Source organism: Chelonoidis abingdonii, chromosome 13 (genome assembly GCF_003597395.2).
Source record: "Chelonoidis abingdonii isolate Lonesome George chromosome 13, CheloAbing_2.0, whole genome shotgun sequence".
NCBI lineage: Eukaryota > Metazoa > Chordata > Testudines > Testudinidae > Chelonoidis > Chelonoidis abingdonii.
Genome location: NC_133781.1, coordinates 20,325,728 through 20,344,872, shown reverse-complemented (window position 1 = coordinate 20,344,872; position 19,145 = coordinate 20,325,728). Strand labels below are relative to the sequence as shown.

General features: G+C 38.5%; 1 protein-coding gene across 12 annotated transcripts in view; it reads left to right on the top strand.

Annotated features, from left to right (window-relative positions):
• Positions 1–19,145, top strand: part of SPAG9 (sperm associated antigen 9) — a 106,146-nt gene that overhangs the window by 63,614 nt on the left and 23,387 nt on the right. For 7 of the 12 annotated variants that reach the window (XM_032785163.2, XM_032785165.2, XM_032785162.2 and 4 more), the window contains 14 exons: positions 455–576; positions 3,403–3,462; positions 4,893–4,950; positions 6,474–6,626; positions 6,701–6,752; positions 7,212–7,342; positions 10,456–10,512; positions 11,594–11,767; positions 14,093–14,222; positions 14,722–14,814; positions 15,245–15,412; positions 16,275–16,446; positions 17,861–18,088; positions 18,666–18,861. In XM_032785163.2, coding sequence (XP_032641054.1) covers positions 455–576; positions 3,403–3,462; positions 4,893–4,950; positions 6,474–6,626; positions 6,701–6,752; positions 7,212–7,342; positions 10,456–10,512; positions 11,594–11,767; positions 14,093–14,222; positions 14,722–14,814; positions 15,245–15,412; positions 16,275–16,446; positions 17,861–18,088; positions 18,666–18,861 — 1,794 coding nt within the window. The remainder of the gene's footprint in view (positions 1–454; positions 577–3,402; positions 3,463–4,892; positions 4,951–6,473; positions 6,627–6,700; positions 6,753–7,211; positions 7,343–10,455; positions 10,513–11,593; positions 11,768–14,092; positions 14,223–14,721; positions 14,815–15,244; positions 15,413–16,274; positions 16,447–17,860; positions 18,089–18,665; positions 18,862–19,145) is intronic. The other 5 variants (XM_075071828.1, XM_032785168.2, XM_032785167.2 and 2 more) reach the window with 1 other exon arrangement.

Below are 19,145 nucleotides of genomic sequence, written 5' to 3'. Positions count from 1 at the left end.
TCACACTACCTTCCTTGGTGGCTGGTAGGGAAATGCAGGCCCTCTCTCTGCTCTTGATTGTAGTCCAGGGACCCTGTAGCTGGCAGCCAAGGTCTATTCCTTCTGACTCCTTGCTGCCTCCCTGGCCTGCTTTCTGGGGGGATAGAAATGGCAGGAAGCAAACTTCCTGGCTTTCTGTCTCTCCCAGGTGCTGCCATGTATATTAGTGGCTTCTCTGGCTCACATTAACTCCTTCAGGGCATGTGTGGGGTACACTCCTCCAACATAGGTACTTAAGAAATATCCAGCAAGGTTTTCAGTTCATTTCTATGTTAATAAATGAGCTATAAGCCAAACCATAGACCAGCTGTCTAAAGTCACATTTTTCCTTTGCTGTACAACTGTGTGAAATGTTTGAATGATAGTTCGTTCCATTTTCTGACTTTTTTTAAAAAATTTAAATTCTGTTGCTTAGCACACCTACCAAAGGTATAGAGAACAAAGCATTTGATCGTAACACAGAATCTCTCTTCGAAGAGCTGTCTTCTGCTGGCTCTGGCCTAATTGGAGATGTGGATGAAGGAGCAGATTTATTGGGTAAGACAAGTTAGCTGAAGAAATAATTATGCTAGTGTATTTATAGCCTGTTTCTGGTAATTGCAGCTCCCTTTAAATATATTTCCTGAAATATACACCAAGATTCATTGTATTAAGCTCCTATTTCAGTGGCCTTGAAAGGGTTCAGTTAAGTTAGTAGAATAAATGTGTGTGCTACTTCATGGTTAGGTTTTTTTCAGTGTGAAATTTCTTCTTGTTCCTTTCTTAATACTGACAAAGGTCACTTGAACAAGAACACTGGAATCAGTCTGTCCACGTTTTGCAAAATCTCTACTGCCCTATTCAGCTTCTGCTGTGATGCCTAAATTTTTTGTGGATTAATTTGGGTATTACTCAGTGGAGACAAATTTATTTTCATTGAGGTCTTGAGTCAAGATTACAAATGCAATAGTAAACTTGGTGACTGTTCAAACTCTGATTCACTTCAGTTAGGATAATTCTTCTAGTTGCTGCTGCCTGAAGCTGAATAAGGCTCCATTTTCCTGTACTGATAAATGAAACCATCTCACAGTTCAGTGTGAATTTTCTGTGGTATAGCACACTTCTTTAAAATTGAGCCTTTCATCAATTCTTTAAAGTGCTTAGTATTTGAATTGCTCTGTATATGGTATGACACAGGAACAGGCTATGTTTCTTACCAAGCAGTTTTTTCTTCGTTTTGGACAATCAAATTAACATTGCTTAAAACCTTTTGGGTAACAAATTGGGCCTCACTGTGCTTTTTATATTGCTCATATTTGGATTTTTGCCTATGAGGGAGATTGTATATTGCTGTTACGTTGTGAAATCAATTGGTGATGTTTGAGAACCAAACAATTTAGAAATTCTTTAGCATCCCTGAGTGTTTAACAAAAAGCAATAACTCAGTAATATCTGTACCATCAAATTTTTCCTGTGGTAAAACAACTGAGCCATATTTCAGCATCCATGCTTTATTTTATTGAGTAGATGGCAGTAAACATTAGAGAACATATCTTAGGGCTTGTCTTAACTACCATGCTAAATCGGTACTGCTGCAGTGTGTCTGGTGAAGACACATTACGGTGATGGGAGAGCGCTCACTTGTCAATGTAATTAATCCTAGTCAACGAGAGGCGGAAGCTGTGTCAGTGGTGGAACGTCTCCTGCCAACATAGCGTGGTGTAGGGACCGTTTTAAGTCTATATGTTACATCACTCATACCCCTGAGCAACATAAATTACATCGATTTAAGCAGTAGTGTAGACAAGCCCTTAGGAGCAGCTGATTTTTGAGTCTGAAAATGGGCTGTGTAGAAAGCATGAATAGCAGTTTGACTCTCAAACGTCTTCTCTAAGGAGGTGTGGTGTAGAATTTGCAGGGACCAAACATATATTTTTGAATAGTGTATTTCTAGTGATTCACATTGTGCGCTTTCCTGAGTGTTTCTTGTTTAGTGGGGAAGACTGGATAGAGAGTTGCACTGGAACGGGTTTTATTTTGAATAGGCAGCAGCAATGCAATGTACCTATTGTTAGGTGCCATTGTCCCTATTCTGGAAAGACCACCACTGGGGGGGAAAATAGTTCTGTTCTTTTTCTCATACTCTGGACTTCCTTGCTGAGATCACAAGCAATGATGGTAACTGTTACGGTGTTTTTTTATGTGGTCATCTCTTCCTAGTTTTGGTAGGCATCCATAACTCAGTTTACATGTCCTCATACAGTGGTGTTTTTTAGTTGCTACTGACATTCTGCATTCAAAAATGGGATCTTGAGATGAATTTTCATAGCCTATTAGCAGCAACTTTTAGTGCCTACTCCTACATAGTAGATCTTACAAAATAGTTATTTAAATCTATAAGACTTTTCTGCATATTGGGCACCCCATTTTCCTTGAACAAAAATGAACACCCTTTTTTAGTCTTCCCATTATTTAAGCAAAGTTTTATTTTGTTACTTATATTTAGAGAACAATTCTTTTACTAAGTCTATTCCTATAATATATGTAATTAATTAGGTTTCTCATGTGGAAATATGTGTTGACTTACTAACTTTGATATGATCATATTGTTTCATTTATGTAGCATTACAGCTCATGGATATTTTTGTCTCAATCATACATTTTCCTAACGTGCATCTCACACAAGCCATATCTATTTACAGTGTATTGAGTGTGCTTTTAGTGGATTGTTCCATTCTAAATTAATGTTAGCGTTGAGTTTCTAGTTGTATAAAACCTAGTTAATTGGGATTCTCTAATCTGTTTTCTCTTGGGCTACATACCCAGGGGAATATTCTGGTGTGTATGCTTTTAAATACTTTGAAAACTATTGCTTCTACAGTTAGGCGTTCTTGGCTACTGCTTTCATATACTACATTATCTGCGTTGTTTCTGCTTAGAAACATTTTTTGCCCTTGTGTCGTTTTGGCTTTCCAGCGGTGTATTATCCACTTTTTTTGGCAATGTAGGGATCCCAACAGTTATTTGCATTTTGTGCAAATCTTCCTAGGTATGCTTGTAAAATAGCAGTTTATTTAAAAAAAAAAAAAAAAAAAAAGCAAAGCTGTTCTGTTCTAACAAGCAAAACCTCCTGATGATTGCAAACCTCTGTTTTCTATAACTGTGATACCTTAACAATATACAAGTTATTTTAACTTACTACTTTCAATCTAAAGTCCAATGAGCTCTATAAGAGACCTGGTGTTTCTCTTTTAGGGGAATATGATACACTAATCATTCACAAGATTAAATAAATTTCAACTTGCATGCCTATTTTAACTGTTACTTTTTACTATTAAGATTTGTTCATTTTTAATTTTTTTTCCTTTCCAAATATTTTGGAAGATATTACTATGTTTAGGGAACTTGTTAAAACCAGACGTGCACACTGTTCTTACAATGAGGGTAATTCTTTAAGATTTTTTTATTTTGCTGTGTAATGCTAACCTCTGGCATAACTGCTCCTTTTATCAGTGTGTACATAATGCTGGGCTTGGTTGTCTTGAAAATAATCTGCTGAACAAGACTTAACAACTATTATTGCTATTTCATTATACATTTTAAAAACTAAATCAGTACTTAATTCTATAGTAGTAGATTCTACTTAAAATATTCTTTAAGCATACAGACAGTAATGTATAGGAACTTCCTAGAAATATGAATGAACCTTATGGATGCATAAAACAATTGAAAGCCTTTAAACTCAAAACTTGGAATTGTTTTCAGAATCGAATATTTAATCTGAATTTTGCATTGATTGGTTTAGCACTTGTTCCAAGTACATCTCTACCCTGATATAACGCTGTCCTCGGGAGCCAAAAAATCTTACCGCATTATAGGTGAGACCTTGTTATATCGAACTTGTTTTGCTCTGCCGGAGTGCGCAGTCCTGCCCCCTTTGGAGCACTGCTTTACTGCATTATATCCGAATTTGTGTTATATCGGGTCACGTTATATCAGGGTAGAGGTGTACTGTGCTTCTAAATCGTGCTACAGAAGTGAAGATTACCTTTTAATCCATTGTAAAGCTTTGTTTATGCCTGGCTAACTCATTTGGTGATACTCATTTTACTGTCTATCTTGCATATCAATCTGCTTCAAATCATGGAACATGTCATTTCATATTTTCGGTGCTGGCTTTTCTTTAATTCACTCTGACAGCTTACAAAGCTCTTGATTTGTTGTTGCTTTTTGCTCATACTACTCCTTACATTAAATGTTTCTTGTTCTTGTTTTTGCTGTACATGGAATGCATGGGCTTTAAAGACCATAATTTCTTTGGTAAGGTACCATCTGCTTTGGGGAGTTCTTCAAGGCTTTCACACTTTCTCTGAGCTTTCTTGTTCAGCATGTCCTGTGTGTATTAAAAATGGCATATTTTGAACATAAAATATACTCTCTAACCTCTTTTGTAGAACACTTCGTTGAATTTGCGCATTGTAAATGGTTAATTTTTTATCCATTAAGGATATAGATGTTCTATTTGACCTAGAAGTATTTTAACCGTTCCCTAAAGCTTTCAGTTCATATTGGGGAGGGGGAAAAACAGCAGAGACACTTCGTTGGTCGTTAGGTAGGGGTGTCTTCAGGCATCACCTGGAGAAGGATGAAAGCAAAGATAAGCAGAGAAGGATGGGAGAGAAAGCTTCAGATATTTGCTCAGTGAGAGTATTTACATTGCTTCTGTGAAGTGATTCTCTATTCATCTTGTTAGGCAGATGAAGACAAAATGTAGATTTAACCATATTTAAATAAAATATTTTATTTGATTTCTCTGTTGTAAAAATATTCATTCTTTATTTCTGAAATTCATTCTCTTACTCTGTCTTGGAAAGGAATGGGCCGTGAAGTTGAAAATCTTATTCTGGAGAACACCCAGCTATTGGAGACCAAGTAAGTGTCAAACTTTAGCTTTTAATTAGGGAGTATTTCCTGCCTGCTCCCTCTGCTTTCACTCTTTATCATTTTCCACAATGGACCGTGCCATATGGGATCACTGACAAATGGTGACATTTTTACTTTAGCATTAAATGGTATGTATTAGTATTCAGAGCTGCCCACAATTGTGTACTATGTCTGGCTTTTTGAATGAAGCACAGTGTATTTGATTTTGTCTAAAATGTCACTTCAATCTACCAGTTATACTTTTTCTTGGTAGACTTGAATTGCACTCTGCCAGCGTCCTTCATTCTTGTTAGTATGCAGAGTATTAAAATGATACAAAACTTTAAGGAGTAAGAAATCTTGTCATTTTCAGTAATCTACTAGCTTCCAAGAGCAAAACAAGAACAATGTGCAGTGCCAATTTCCTAATCCCTGAAAACCGAACACCCCTGCCCCCCCTGAGGCACCCCCTCCCACCAGTCACTCACTCACTCTCCATCCCCATCCCTGTTGCTTGCTCCCCCATCCCTTGGGACTCTCTTGTCACCTGCAGAGCTGGGCTGGGAGGAGCTGACATGGAGCCTTCCTGCCTGTCCAATCAGGGCATGCCAGGGCACAGCAGGGGTATGGAGGGGGGCAGGCGAGCAAGGGGCTGGGAAGGGGAAATTGGCGCACAGCAGGGCGGGGGGACTGATAGGTTACCCCTGCCCTCCACCCATAGCGCTGGTACCTACTTTGGAGTCCGGTCCGTCAGGCTGGGGGGCTGGAAGAGCAGCAGCTGCTAAGCAGAGCCACTCCTCCGGGCTCCAGGAGCAGCTGCTGCTCTTCCTGCCCCCAGTGGCGAAGGCCAGTTACTGCCAGTTTCCAGTTGAAAATCGAACATCTGGCAACCCTACTTTGTAGGTTTTGTTGGCAGAGTATTTGTGGCTTTGCTGATCTTTCTTTTAGGAATTTTCAGGGCTAAGATGTCCAGTGTAAATAAAGATTTTTTTTTTATTATATTTTAGCCCTAGGAACCTGGCCAGTCTGTTTTCTAGTACAATAGCAGCACCCAATAACTTCTGTTATATACATGTCTGTAGTATACAATACTACCATTTGGCCACTGTACTTCCCATTATAAGCATGACTGTAGTCAAGTATTTTTACTTTTTTCTGCCTGTTTTGATCAGCTATTGAAAATGTGTTCCAGTTCGGAATTGAAACCAACTATAGGAATTTATTCGCTATGTAGATTACGTGAATTTGAACTTTAATTTCATTTGGATATTTTTATTTCCAGGTTTTTAGCAGCTTTAGAGAGAAGGTGGTGACACTTGAAGTCACGTGTTTACAACACAGTGGTGGTGTTGCATGTTGTGTACTTTTTAAGCTTGTTTTAGAAAGTGCCAACTTCTAATTGTTGCATACAATACTATATATTTGGAGGTTTCCAAGTATAGGAATTAAATTATGCTAGTGTTACAAAGCTATGTGCTGTTAGGTTTCAATGGAGTTGTTATAAAAATGTATTCCAAATGTTTGTTGCATAGAAATGCGCTGAATGTGGTAAAGAATGATTTGATAGCAAAAGTGGATGAACTGACCTGTGAGAAGGATGTACTGCATGGAGAGCTAGAAGCTGTAAAACAAGCCAAGCAGAAGCTTGAAGAGAAGAACAAGGAATTAGAAGAAGAGCTTAGAAAGTGAGTGTTGTCCTCATGAAAATTTAAAAACATCTGCTAAAGATTCTCTTAGTTACCTCATCTTTTTTCTTTAGAGCTCGTGCAGAAGCAGAGGAAGCAAGACAAAAAGCGAAAGAGGATGATGATGTAGGTATATATTTAACACTAAGTTTGTGTCATGCCCTTTTCTAATATTCCATTGTATTGGTTTAATTCTATGAAACTTGCATGGCTTAATCAAGATACAAACTATTTTCCATGTGGGAAAGAGATGAAAAGTTAAGGGAAACAAAATGTCAGTTTATTTAGACTAACCTGCTCTAATCCTTTCCTGCCTCCTGTTCCCTGTAGTAAACTGGTTTTGATTTAGTTTCCACTGGCTATTTATCGATTTCTAGGTGGAGTTCAAGGTATTGTCTTAGGCCTGCGAGCCCAAAACAGTTTGAATCCTGGCTATCCAACTCTTGCCTTGTCCAGTTCGGTGGCATTTGTAGTCATTCAAGGCACTTGAGCTAATTACCCTGTTTTCTAAGCAGAATGGTGGTGGCTGACTTCATGCCCCGATACTCCTTTGTAGTACTATAAGCTTGCTTTCTGTACGTGCAGAGTGATGTTCCCACTGCTCAGAGAAAACGTTTTACACGTGTTGAAATGGCCCGTGTCCTGATGGAAAGAAATCAATATAAAGAGCGGCTGATGGAGCTTCAGGAAGCTGTGCGATGGACTGAAATGATAAGGTAAATGACATGCGATCCTTTGATATTCCTTTCATGTTAGCAGATTGGTTTCTGGGGAGCAGCATGGTTTAGAAGATAGGACACTGGTCGGTAACCAGGAGACCTGGATTCTGTTACCAGATTTGCCACTGACCTCTGGTGACCTTGGGCAAGTCACTTCCCCTCTCTGGGCCTCTGTTTACCCATTTGCTGTTATCAAAATGTCCCATAAAGATTTAAGCAAGTATGAAACACACACCACTGAAGCCAAAGGGACTCCTCTGAGCTTGTAATGTTAAGTGCATCATAAGTCTCTTCAGCCTTAAGTTTTTGGGGCAGGAAGAATTCTTACTGTTTGTACTCAAGTCATCTAAGACAGTCATACAAACAATAAAATAAAATTGGTCTGTGGCTCAGATGTGATCATTAAATTAGAATTGGTTGGTCAGCTCAAGTAAAAAGTAATTATTATAACTTTGAAAAGGTGCAAGAATTGTCATATTTAGGAAATAAAGATTGGAAATAGAACAGTCCTAATCAATTACTGTGTCCTGAATTTCAGAGAAAGTACACAGCAGTCCTTCTGGATAGTTAAACGTGGCTTCTCACCTCCGACCTCAACACAAAGTTCTTCCTTGTACCACTTCTTACAATGCTCCCATATGTCATCCAATAGTTCATACCACCATATATTGCCATCTAGTGGTCAGGTGTAATGATTACATCTAACGTTTACTTTTCCGTTACAGTATTTTAACAGAGGGCATATATCTACACTACTGATTTGAGTCAACCTGTGTTAGATTGACATACAGCTACCACAGTAATTATTGTGGTGGCTGATGTGCACACTACCCTCCTTCTGTTGGTGGTGTGCATCCTCACTAGGAGCACTTCCACTGACTGAAGGGGGCGGGAGGCAGGCATGGGAACCCAGCTATCCTTCTCACCTCCTCTCCCCGGCTCTTGCCTCCCCGGTGGGAGTGGTGGCCAGCCACCCAGGTTTCTTGGCTCCCTGAGTGGGGAGCTTTCAGGCAGCAGTCTGGCAGGGATCAGGGCAGGTGCAGTGTGGGTGGAAGCCAGCTCTAGCTGCCCAGCTTTCTGGTCAGCATCAGGACTCCAGGATAGAGCCTTGAAATGTACAAGACATCCAATAGCTGATGTAAGTAATGCAGTGTCTAGATAGACACTGTCACCCTATATACAGCGACATAAGCCCAACACCTTTCATGGAGATAGTTATGTCTGTAGTAGGGGACTTACATCGGTGGCACAAGGCTGTAGTGTGTACACTGACATAATTAGATTGATGTAAGCTGCCGCACATTGACCTAAGACTCTACTTAACGTGCAATATTGCGGAAATTGTGGATTCCACAGTATTAGGCTTCCACTGCGATTCTGAGAGCAGGAGCCCCATAGTGTGTGGGACTGACAGTGGCAGCGCCACCCCAGGGCAGAGAGCTGGAGCCCCTGCTGTCAGCTCTGGGCAGCTGTTGTCAGCCCCAGGCCCCCACTCTCAGTCCTGGGTGGCTGACAGTGGAAAATTTGTGGAAAAATAATAGACTTTATTCCTGCAAATAATAAAGTCCATTATTATTTTTCTGCAATTTTCCATGGCTTGATCGTAATTTGGCTTCAATTTTTTGACAATCCTTCTGCAACTGAAGCAGGGTTTTAATTATAACATATTTGGTATGTTAGCCATTTTGACTCCAGAACTTGGTGGGAAAACAGCATTTTCTTAGGTAGAGATGGCTCATTTTTCCATGGTTACTCTCTGTAATGGAATTCTGCTCGCTCTCTCTTCTTCCTTCAAATACCAGTAGTTGGCTTGCTTCAGGAAAAAATCATTTTGTCACTAGCTAATTCCTAAGCACTAAATTGGACTGTGACAGCTAAGTTAAAAACTAACTCCAAGGTTTTATTAAAAAGATAGGGATTTAAAAGTGGAAATTTTAAAATTAAAAAGGAAACTTTAGAAAAATCATTGCAGTGTTTAAAAAAAAAAAACACCAAAAAACAAGTTTTTGCATTTCACCTGGGTGCTTTCTTTATATTCAGTGTAAGCTCTTTGCTCCCAAAGTCTTGTCTCTTAAATATGTACAGAGCACCCACTGCTCTTTTGAGCTCTCTGTATGTTCTCTCTCCATTGCTTCCCTTCCCTCCCTTTGTTTCCTCACATCCACTGATATGTGCACAAAATTAATGTACGCACCTTTCTCTCAATTTCCTGTTAAGGAATCCCTTTTACAAGTTACAGTTGAACCCCGTTTATCTGATCTGGTTGGGACCAGGGCCAGATTGTCCAAATTTTTGATTATCCAATCAGGAGAATGGGCAAAGAGCTTTCTATCCGTTATTTTAAGATGTGGAGTTGTTTTTAAACTAGCGGGCCCCTCCTGGAAAAGCATTAAAAAATACCCCCCCTTCTTATCTGCTTCACAGAATATACAGACCCCTAGTTCTTGCAAACAATATTTTGTTCATATATTAAGAAAACAGATGTGAGTTTTCAGCCCCCACACTAGGGCATGGGCTATCAGTCCTGGGCAGTGGGGCTGAAGGATCAGTTTCCCAGATTCCTGTGTGCGCACTGGTGGTTTGCTTAATACAGGAAGGCGGATAATGGAGGTTCGGATAAATGGGTTCTACTCTAATTGATAAAGTACAGTGTTCTATATTGATTTCTGGTGCTGAAAGTGAACACTAAGTATTGGTCTTCTCTAAAGATGATTTGAGAATTATCATCCCCAAATCTTTAAAACTAGTGTTTTTTTTGGGGGGGGGGGAGCCCAAACCTGAAAGTTTCCCTTTGCAAAAGGTTGGATCAGTATCCACTGCTGTAAGGCACATAACAGAATAACCCTATTAATAAAACGGGTATCTAAGACTAGGGAAGGGTGCTTACTAACTTACTGGAAGGAGAGCACTCCAACTGCAGCTGAGTTTAAATGTTAAAACTAGTCTTTGACTTGAAGAGACATGCATGCAGGTATTGACACCTTCAACCTCTGTCTCCATGGCTCAAGGCAGTGCCTTCTACTTAAATACCCAAAGTTGTGTGTATTCCCGTACATCTTACCTTTGGTGGTGTTGCTTATTTAGTAAACTTAGTATTCCTTTTTCTTTAGAGCATCAAGAGAAAATCCAGCCATGCAAGAAAAGAAGAGATCAAGCATTTGGCAGTTGTAAGTACTGAAATACAGGGAGATGCTGCGAAAAAGCCCAAGTAGTTGGTATTAATGTGTTTTGTATGTCAGTTAATTATTTTGTTTTTTGGGATAAAGATGTTTCAGATGCTTCTCTTTCTGATACCTAGCATATTAACTTGGTACGGCTGTTCTCAAAGACAAAATGTGTCATTAACTGGATCCTATAGTGAATGGTTGTGCATTTACTGGAGTTAGATGCTAATGTGCTTCAAAGTAATGGTACAGTATTTATCAGAAGATGAACAGGTTTTAAATACACTGATCCTGAGCATTTTTGTAACTTTCTTTAATGATGAAACTTTTTTTGCATATAATTTCAACACTTTTTATTTTCCCCCTGAAATAATGTTTACTGATTGTCAATTCTTTAAATAAAGTAAATGTCAAAACTAAAAAAGGGAGATAAATGTTGAAATCTCCGTAAATTTAAAAAAAAAAATTTTGTGTGAATGGCTTAACTGGTAATAGTTCACTTCTGGTCTGGAAGGTTTGTAGGTTCACTGGGCTTAGAGGGTTTAAGTGAATAGAAGGTTGTGGATCCACCAGGATTTGGGCTTACCTGCAGTTCCTCACGATGGAGCTAATGCACTCTTTAAGACTTCTCTTCAGCTAAGAACATATGCTACCTTTTGCCCATTTTGTGGTGGATGTTCAAGTGAAACTTAAGATCCAGTCTTCCTTTAAAGGAAGAGGATGGGATAATACCAATGTTTCAATGAACATGCCTCCTCTTAACACAGGTTCACGTTATGGCTGTGTGTAAGGCATTGCTAACCACATAATAGCTGCTGTTTGGTTCCACTCGCTTCCAAACACTGTAATACATTGATTTGAGCAGTGTAATATGCACAATGCCCTGTGTACAAAATAGGGTGACCAGATGTCCCAATATTATTGGCACTGTCCTGATATTAGGGGCTTTGTCTTGTATGGACAGCCTATTGCCCCTTCTTCCCTCCTGGTCTTTATTTTTCACACTTATCTCGTCATCCTAGTACAAAAGGAGGTCAGTTTTGTTGGATGCATACAGACTTACCACGCTTCTTTTGTCCTTCAGTTTCAGCAGGCTGTTCAGTTCATCAAGCAATACTGCTAAGAAACCAGAACCACCTGTTAATCTTAAGTATAATGCTCCAACTTCACATATTACTCCATCAGTAAAGAAAAGAAGCAGCACTTTATCTCAGTTACCTAGTGACAAATCTAAAGCCTTTGACTTCCTCAGTGAAGAGTAAGATACATTTTTATTTTCCCATTGTAACTTATGCTATTTAACTAATTTGTTCATTAATAATAAATCTTTAATTGTATATTTATTATAGTTTATCAAGTGACCATAAAGGCAGACAGGATAAAAATCAATAGTATTACTTGCCATTGACTGTTCACATTATGTCAAATTATTTTTCTTAGAGTGAACATGTTAAAGAAGATACTCATGAAATCAGGATTATGAAAATTGTAATGTGTAGAGTGATGGCTGCATGTAAGAGATGGCATGGGTGACATTGCTATTTTCAAGTGTTGCTCCCTCAAAAAATTACCTCTAGGCCCTGGAGAAATAGTTAGCACTCAGAAGAATGTTTTAAGTACAGTAGAACCTCCAATTTATGAACCCCAGAGTTAAAAACTAACATCTCATATGACATACCAACCACATACTTCATTTGAAACTGTAGATATGCAATCAGGCAGCAGGAGAGACCAAAAAAGCAAATCAAGTACAGTACTGTTAATCGTAAACTACTAAAAGGAATAGCTTTAAAATTTTTTGACATAAGGAAACTATTTCTGTGCTTTCATTTAAATTAAGATGGTTAAAAGCAGCATTTTTTCTGCATAGTAATGTTTCAAAGCTGTATTAAATCAATGTTTAGTTGTAAACCTGTGAAAAAACCATAACGTTTTATTCAGTTATGAATATTGCAGAGTTACAAACAACCTCCATTCCTGAGGTGTTTGTAATTCTGAGGTTCTACTATATGAGCATCATGACTTTCAACAAAATAACACTGTTCCAACAGTGTTTTTATAATTAATATATCTCTATACAAGAAATATTTCATAATTAAGGATTATATAATTGTGCTAATAAAAAGATCAATGTATTTCATAGTTAGTCTTTCTACTGTAAATTTACAATCTTAGATAACTGAAAATATAAACAAAGCAGTTATATAGTACAGTTTGAGAGACTTGTTTATATAGCTGATGTAATCTGGTAATATCCATACATAAGGAGGTTTTGAGATAAACAAAGCAGGTAAAATATTTGATGAACCTAGGAAATTTAAAAAAATCTCCATTGTTAAAAAAAAAATCCAATTTTTGCACCCATTACAGTATGTATAGTGATCATAACTAGCACAATAATAAAACAGTCAAAATTAGATCAGAGCAAGAACCTGTATTAGTGCTTATATAATTTATGCCAGTAAAGCTTTAATTTTTCATCAAATGAAATTATTTAAGTATTGGTATGAATTTTATGTAGAACAATTTTGTTCCAGAAGCTGGGAATGAGTGACAGGGGATGGATCACTTGATGATTCCCTATTCATTCCCTCTGGGGCACCTGGCATTGGCCACTGTCAGAAGACAGGATACTGGGCTCGATGAACCTTTGCTCTGACTAGTATGGCTGTTCTTATGGTCACCCTTGCCCTAGCTGGATGCATCTTGCATGCCACAGGGACACTGTCGAGTTGGCCTGTTGCACATCTTCTTTTGCTTTCATTTTTAGTACAAATTCTTTAGCTTCCTTCTCCAAAGCTACATGGTAAAAGAACACTTAAGTTAAAAATAATATTCCACATGAAAATGTTGTATCTACTACTGTTTAACCTTTGTGGTTACTTTTCTTTAATTCAAAATTTTTTTAAAAAAAAATCCATGTACTTGGTGTATTTGACAGCATTGTGTGTGCAGTCACTTTCATTTGCCTTTCCTCAAGCTCTGCAGAAGAGTGATTACCAGTAAAAACAACAGGAAAGCTAAAGCTCAGGAGGCAGATCACAGATGGAAAAATGGGGAGAGGCAGAAGAGTGGACCTGAGTAGATGATGATGCTCTCAACTGCCAAGAAAACCCTTCCAAATGTGAACAGAAAACCAAAAAAAACCCCATACATTTTAAGGAACTTGGGGGGGGAAATAGTGATGTGCTGTTTCTGTGGTCTCTACCAGATAACTGAATCCCCTGGCAATTCGAAGTTCACAGTAGTCTTTGAATACATTCCTTTTTAAGCTCATTGGGAGAAAGCAGAAATAGACTTAATTATCTAGAGTCATAGAACTGTAGGGCTGGAAGGAAGCTCAAGAGGCCATCTAGTTCATACCCCTGCACTGAGACAGGACTAAATAGAAGTATACAATCCTTGGCTCAGACTAACAAATGTAGCATTTTTCTTTTACTGTAATAAATATTTCTGAAAATAGTTTGGATTGTTTACCCCCAGTAGTTAGGGGGCAACTTCTGCTGTGGCATACCTACACATTAAAAGAACTTATTAGGAGAACAGGGATGAATTTGGAAAAAAATATCCATTTTCCCTCTAGATCTGAAGCCAATTTAGCCTCACGCAGAGAACAGAAACGAGAACAATACCGCCAAGTGAAAGCACACGTTCAAAAGGAAGATGGTAGAGTGCAAGCTTTTGGCTGGAGTCTGCCTCAGAAGTACAAACAGGTATTAAGATTATGACTTTGTCTAGGGTATTTAACAATAACCATAAATAAGAATTACTGGATAAAGTACTAAGGCTCCATAAAACTGTGGTGTTTGATGCTAGTATATTATAGCTAGTTGTCAGCTTTTTAATAAGTCTGCTTTCTGAATTAGTACCTTGAGAAGGCAGTTTTAATCGTCCAACTGAAGGACGAGGGCAAATATCTGTAGAAGAAAACTCACTTTTTTTTCTTTAGTAAGACTGGAGCATTAATTTGCAGGAAGGCTGGGGTCTCCAAGCTCAGTCGTTTTAAAGAGATTGTGATAGCCACTCTATTTAAAAAGTCACTGAAATGTTTTTGCTGTCATCTTTGTTTCCTTTGAGTGGTGCTGACCAAACTATGGGCCATGAGCCAAACCAGCGCTGAGCCATGGCAAAATATTGTTCTGCGTGTTTGACAAGATTCACAAACAATGATTTTTTTTTTTTAGGGGAAAGTATAATGTTCTTTCTCTTCAGGTAGCAAATGGTGGTCAGGGTGATAACAAGATGAAGAATTTGCCTGTGCCTGTCTATCTGAGACCCTTAGATGAAAAGGATACATCTATGAAGGTGGGACTTATAGAATTATGAAAATTAGAGGAGGTAGTCCTTGATGAAGGACAATGAGACATTGAACTGGTAACTTACTTGATCTGAAACCTTAAAGTATTGAATGATTTTCTTATCTGTTTAGGTAATAAAGCTGGGCACCTAAAGCAAATGTGAGATACAGAATGCACACTGCAGCAGAATCACAATTATTCGAGTTTACATTCATCCGCGCTCTCTCTCTCTCTCTCTCTCAAAATTGCATTCTTAAGAATAATGGATTCATTTTCTCTGTCTTCCATAAATTGTATTGTAAAAAATTGTACTCGACTCCTCTGTTACAGCCTACATAGCACTGTTATAGCCTATATAGTTAGTTCCTTTATTACTTTCATAAGCCAAAAAACCCATGTGTTCTGCAAATGAAATGCTCAAATTCTTCTCTTTCAAGCTTTGGTGTGCTGTAGGAGTGAACTTATCAGGAGGGAAAACAAGAGATGGAGGCTCTGTGGTTGGTGCCAGTGTATTCTACAATGATGTAGGGGGTTCGGATGCAGATGGGAACAAGCACCAAACAGGATCTCAGAGTAGTTTAGATAGACTAGACCAGGAACTCAAGGTAAGATCAGTTCTGTTCTATAATGTTGAATATTTAAACAACATTACCGTAAATAATACTTCATTGGAAATCAGTTCTGTTAGTCAGCAATGGATAAGCATGTTTTCTCAGGTAGAACTGAAATGATGATCAAGACAAAAAAACCTGGTGCTTTGTACTGAATCCACTTACTGAAATAAATATTCACGTTTTGTCTGATGTTTACAGGCTCTGAGGTAAATCTAAATAGCTAAGTATTTTTACACAATCTGTGTAGTTACTTGATCTAGATACCAGCATTGCCAACTTTCACAATTCTATCATGATTCCACATTTTTTATGTATTGCTTAAACTTCCAGCTTCTGAACTCGAGATTGCATGAGAATCTGTTTTCATTTAAAAAAATTTCTATCCTGAATAATTGCAAGTAAAACATGAAAACTTCCTCAGAAACTAAAAAGCAAAGAAAAAACTCAACTTACTTTTAAAAATGCTCATGATTTTTAAACTGAATCTCATGATGGTTTGGGGCCTGACTCACGATTATTAAACACTTGAAGTTGGCAATACTGAGAGCGTGCAGGCATGTAAATGTAACTCTTCTTCTGACAACACCAGTCTTAGATTAGTCACTAGTTAAAACTTATAGTTTTGTGTAGTTTTGTTACTTTTCATTTAGTTTCCTATTCATGTATGGAACATAAGTTTTATACATTACTTGTGCATCCAGGAAACTAAGTCCAAGTACACTTTCTTTTTGTTTTGTAATAGTATTAAACACATGCCTAGCTGTCCAGTATGAATTTTATATAATACATGGGTATATAACTTTCAGACTCCTTTCTGGTAATTAGTACATCTGCTGTTTGTTTGCTCTTGCAGGAACAGCAGAAGCAGTTGAAACATCAGGAAGAATTATCCAGTCTAGTTTGGATCTGCACTAGTACACACTCAGCTACAAAAGTGATCATTGTTGATGCTAACCAGCCGGGAAACATCCTAGACAATTTTATTGTTTGCAATTCTCACGTTCTTTGTATTGCTAGCATTCCAGGTAAGAGAATCACCCGGTCCTTGGTGCCAGTTGACTTCCCCAGGAGTGGTGAGTGTTCATCTCAGAAAATTAGAGCCAGAACGTTTTAGAGGTGACGAACTAAAAGGATACAAGTTCTGTGATTAATCATGATGATAAAAATACACTGTAGCTGGCAGCATAACAAACAGCATAGCTGAGGGGAAACTGGGCTTAATCTTATATCAGGCCTGTGCCACTTTTCTATCATCTCTGATCCTGGAATTGGCCATTATCATAAATTAGAGCAGCCCTTAATCACACCAAGGCAGGAGTGTGACTTAATAGGACCAGTAAACTGGCCTGCTATCTTCCCATACGCCAGTTTAGAGGTAAATAGTCTCTTCAGTAGTGAGAGTATTCCGTAGATCTCCACATTATTGAGCCCATAGAGATGTATGATACCTTTTACAGGAGACAGTGAGATACCTCCCCAAGGAGTTTTACCATTTAGCATTTAACCAAAGATCTAATTAAGAGACAATAGAGTATATAGGAAGGGCAAGAAAAGTAGGTGGATACAACACTTCAGGAGGTGAGGCTGGTTGCTTTATGTGCATCTTGTTAACTCATAAAAAAAAAAAAAAATCTATTAAAAATTAGCCTCCAGTGGAAGGTTTGTGCTAGTAGGCTTTGAAAAAGCAAATTCCTTTGAGTGGAGATTTGAGTAAGGCTGCTAACGTAGCACAGTAAAATCGAGGAGGTTTGTCCGTGCAGAAGAGAGCCTGGAAGTAAGGTATGAAGGTGTATATATGGAAATGAAGGCAGAGCATGTTTAGACATGATACTTTGAGAAGAATAGAATGTGCTGGAGGTGGTGTAGAGAGGCAAGTAGAGCAATGAAGTTGGACAGACCTTGAAAGTGAGACAGGAAAATGGAATAGTTCCAACAGAGCAAGTTCTTGAATTAGCCTGCATATGATGATTCTTACTATTGGGATTGTCTTGACTGATCCATATTTCAAACAATATCATACAAAACACAAGCAACGTTCTTGCCTCTGGAAATGAGCAGTTATGTGCATAAATTTAAATCAGAATGAATGGAATTAGATGAGGGTCTGTTAGCATTTCCCCCTGTTATCAGGATCTGTTTCAATTCTGCTTTTAACCTGGCTGCAAAGTTTTGCTCAAACAGAAACCTGACATGCAAGGTAGAAGCATGCAGCACTTCTTTAGATCTTTGTCCCATTTTAATTTAAAGGCGGCAGCTTGGTTTAAGATGCCTTTTCGTGTTGTGCCATTAAAGCAGATTTTATAGGATGTTCTAGTCGTGTGACTCTCAGGCTCTGTAGACTGTAAATATCTTTATTGTCTAACTTGGATCCTGTTGCTTGATTATGCACTGTGTTTTACTGTATCCAAGAAATTACATGAAGCTTAATCTGCCTTTCAGGGGCTAGAGAAACGGATTATCCTGTAGGAGAGGAAGGGTCACAAGAAGCAGACTCTAATCAGGTGGACAGGACCTCATTGTGTGGAAGTATGACCAGCAACAGCTCAGCAGAAACTGATAGCCTGTTAGGAGGAATCACAGTGGTTGGTTGTACTGCAGAGGGTATTACAGGATCTCTCATAACACACAATGCTAATGGTGCCTCATCTGTGACAGATAAACAGCCAGGTATGAAAATATTCATCCATGTATGTTTAGAGTTTTAAGTGGGGATACAGGGTAAGTTGTCAACAGCATCAAAACAAATTGAATAGACCTGTATTGAAGGAAGAGGAGGATGCTAACCTCAGCCTCTGGAGACCTGGTCTCCAACATGCTTATTCTGTAACCACGGGGAAGTCATGTAGACTCTTTGCCTCAGTTCCCCATCTGTAAATGGTAATCGTATTAGTTCCCTACCTCACAGGGGTGACAAACTAAATGTGCCAAAGGCGGTGAGGTGTTCGGAAACTATGGCAATAGGGATAGTGTGAAGTACCTCAGATAGAGCAATAAAGTAACAGAGCAGAGATGGGTTGAGAGAAACCTGGAGAGAGCGCTAGTTCAGTCAAAAGCTGTCTTTTCATGTCCTTCAGTTCCTAATCCTTTCCCATTTAATGGGGCTATTCCGTGGAATCCAAAGGAATAGTCTATCACATAGGGAAATAGAAGGCAAAGAATTAATAGTAATTTGCCCATGAACTTGCCACGGTGTCTATACAGAATGAGTTCAAGTTAATTTTTAACTGAAATATTTGTCTCATAGAAACTGCAGCTGAAAGTAATGTGGTAGATGAAAACGTTCCAACAGCAGAGGAAGCAACGGAGGCAACGGAAGTCAGTGCTGGGTCAGGAGAAGATGTAGCTGATCCAGCTCAAACTGGAGTGTATACAGAGCATGTCTTCACAGATCCTTTGGGGGTGCAGAATACAACAGAGGGTTCTCCAGTATACCAGCCTAGGTACATGGTCAATGGTCCACACCATTAAAATGTATTAAAATTCATAAATATACTATTTTAGAGTACTGTTGAGACAAAGGTTCATATATTTGTAAAGCACTTGAGGCCATCATTTGGAAAGCACTATATAACTGAAGTGTTTCTAGGTGTGTGTGCAGATTAAGCTTTACACAATAGTTATGTAGAATGTCTTGCACTAGTTTCTCTAAAGTGGTCTCGAGTGAGAATGAAGAATAGTTTCAATGTAACTTCATTACTTTTTCTAGGCAGGTACCTCCAAAAGG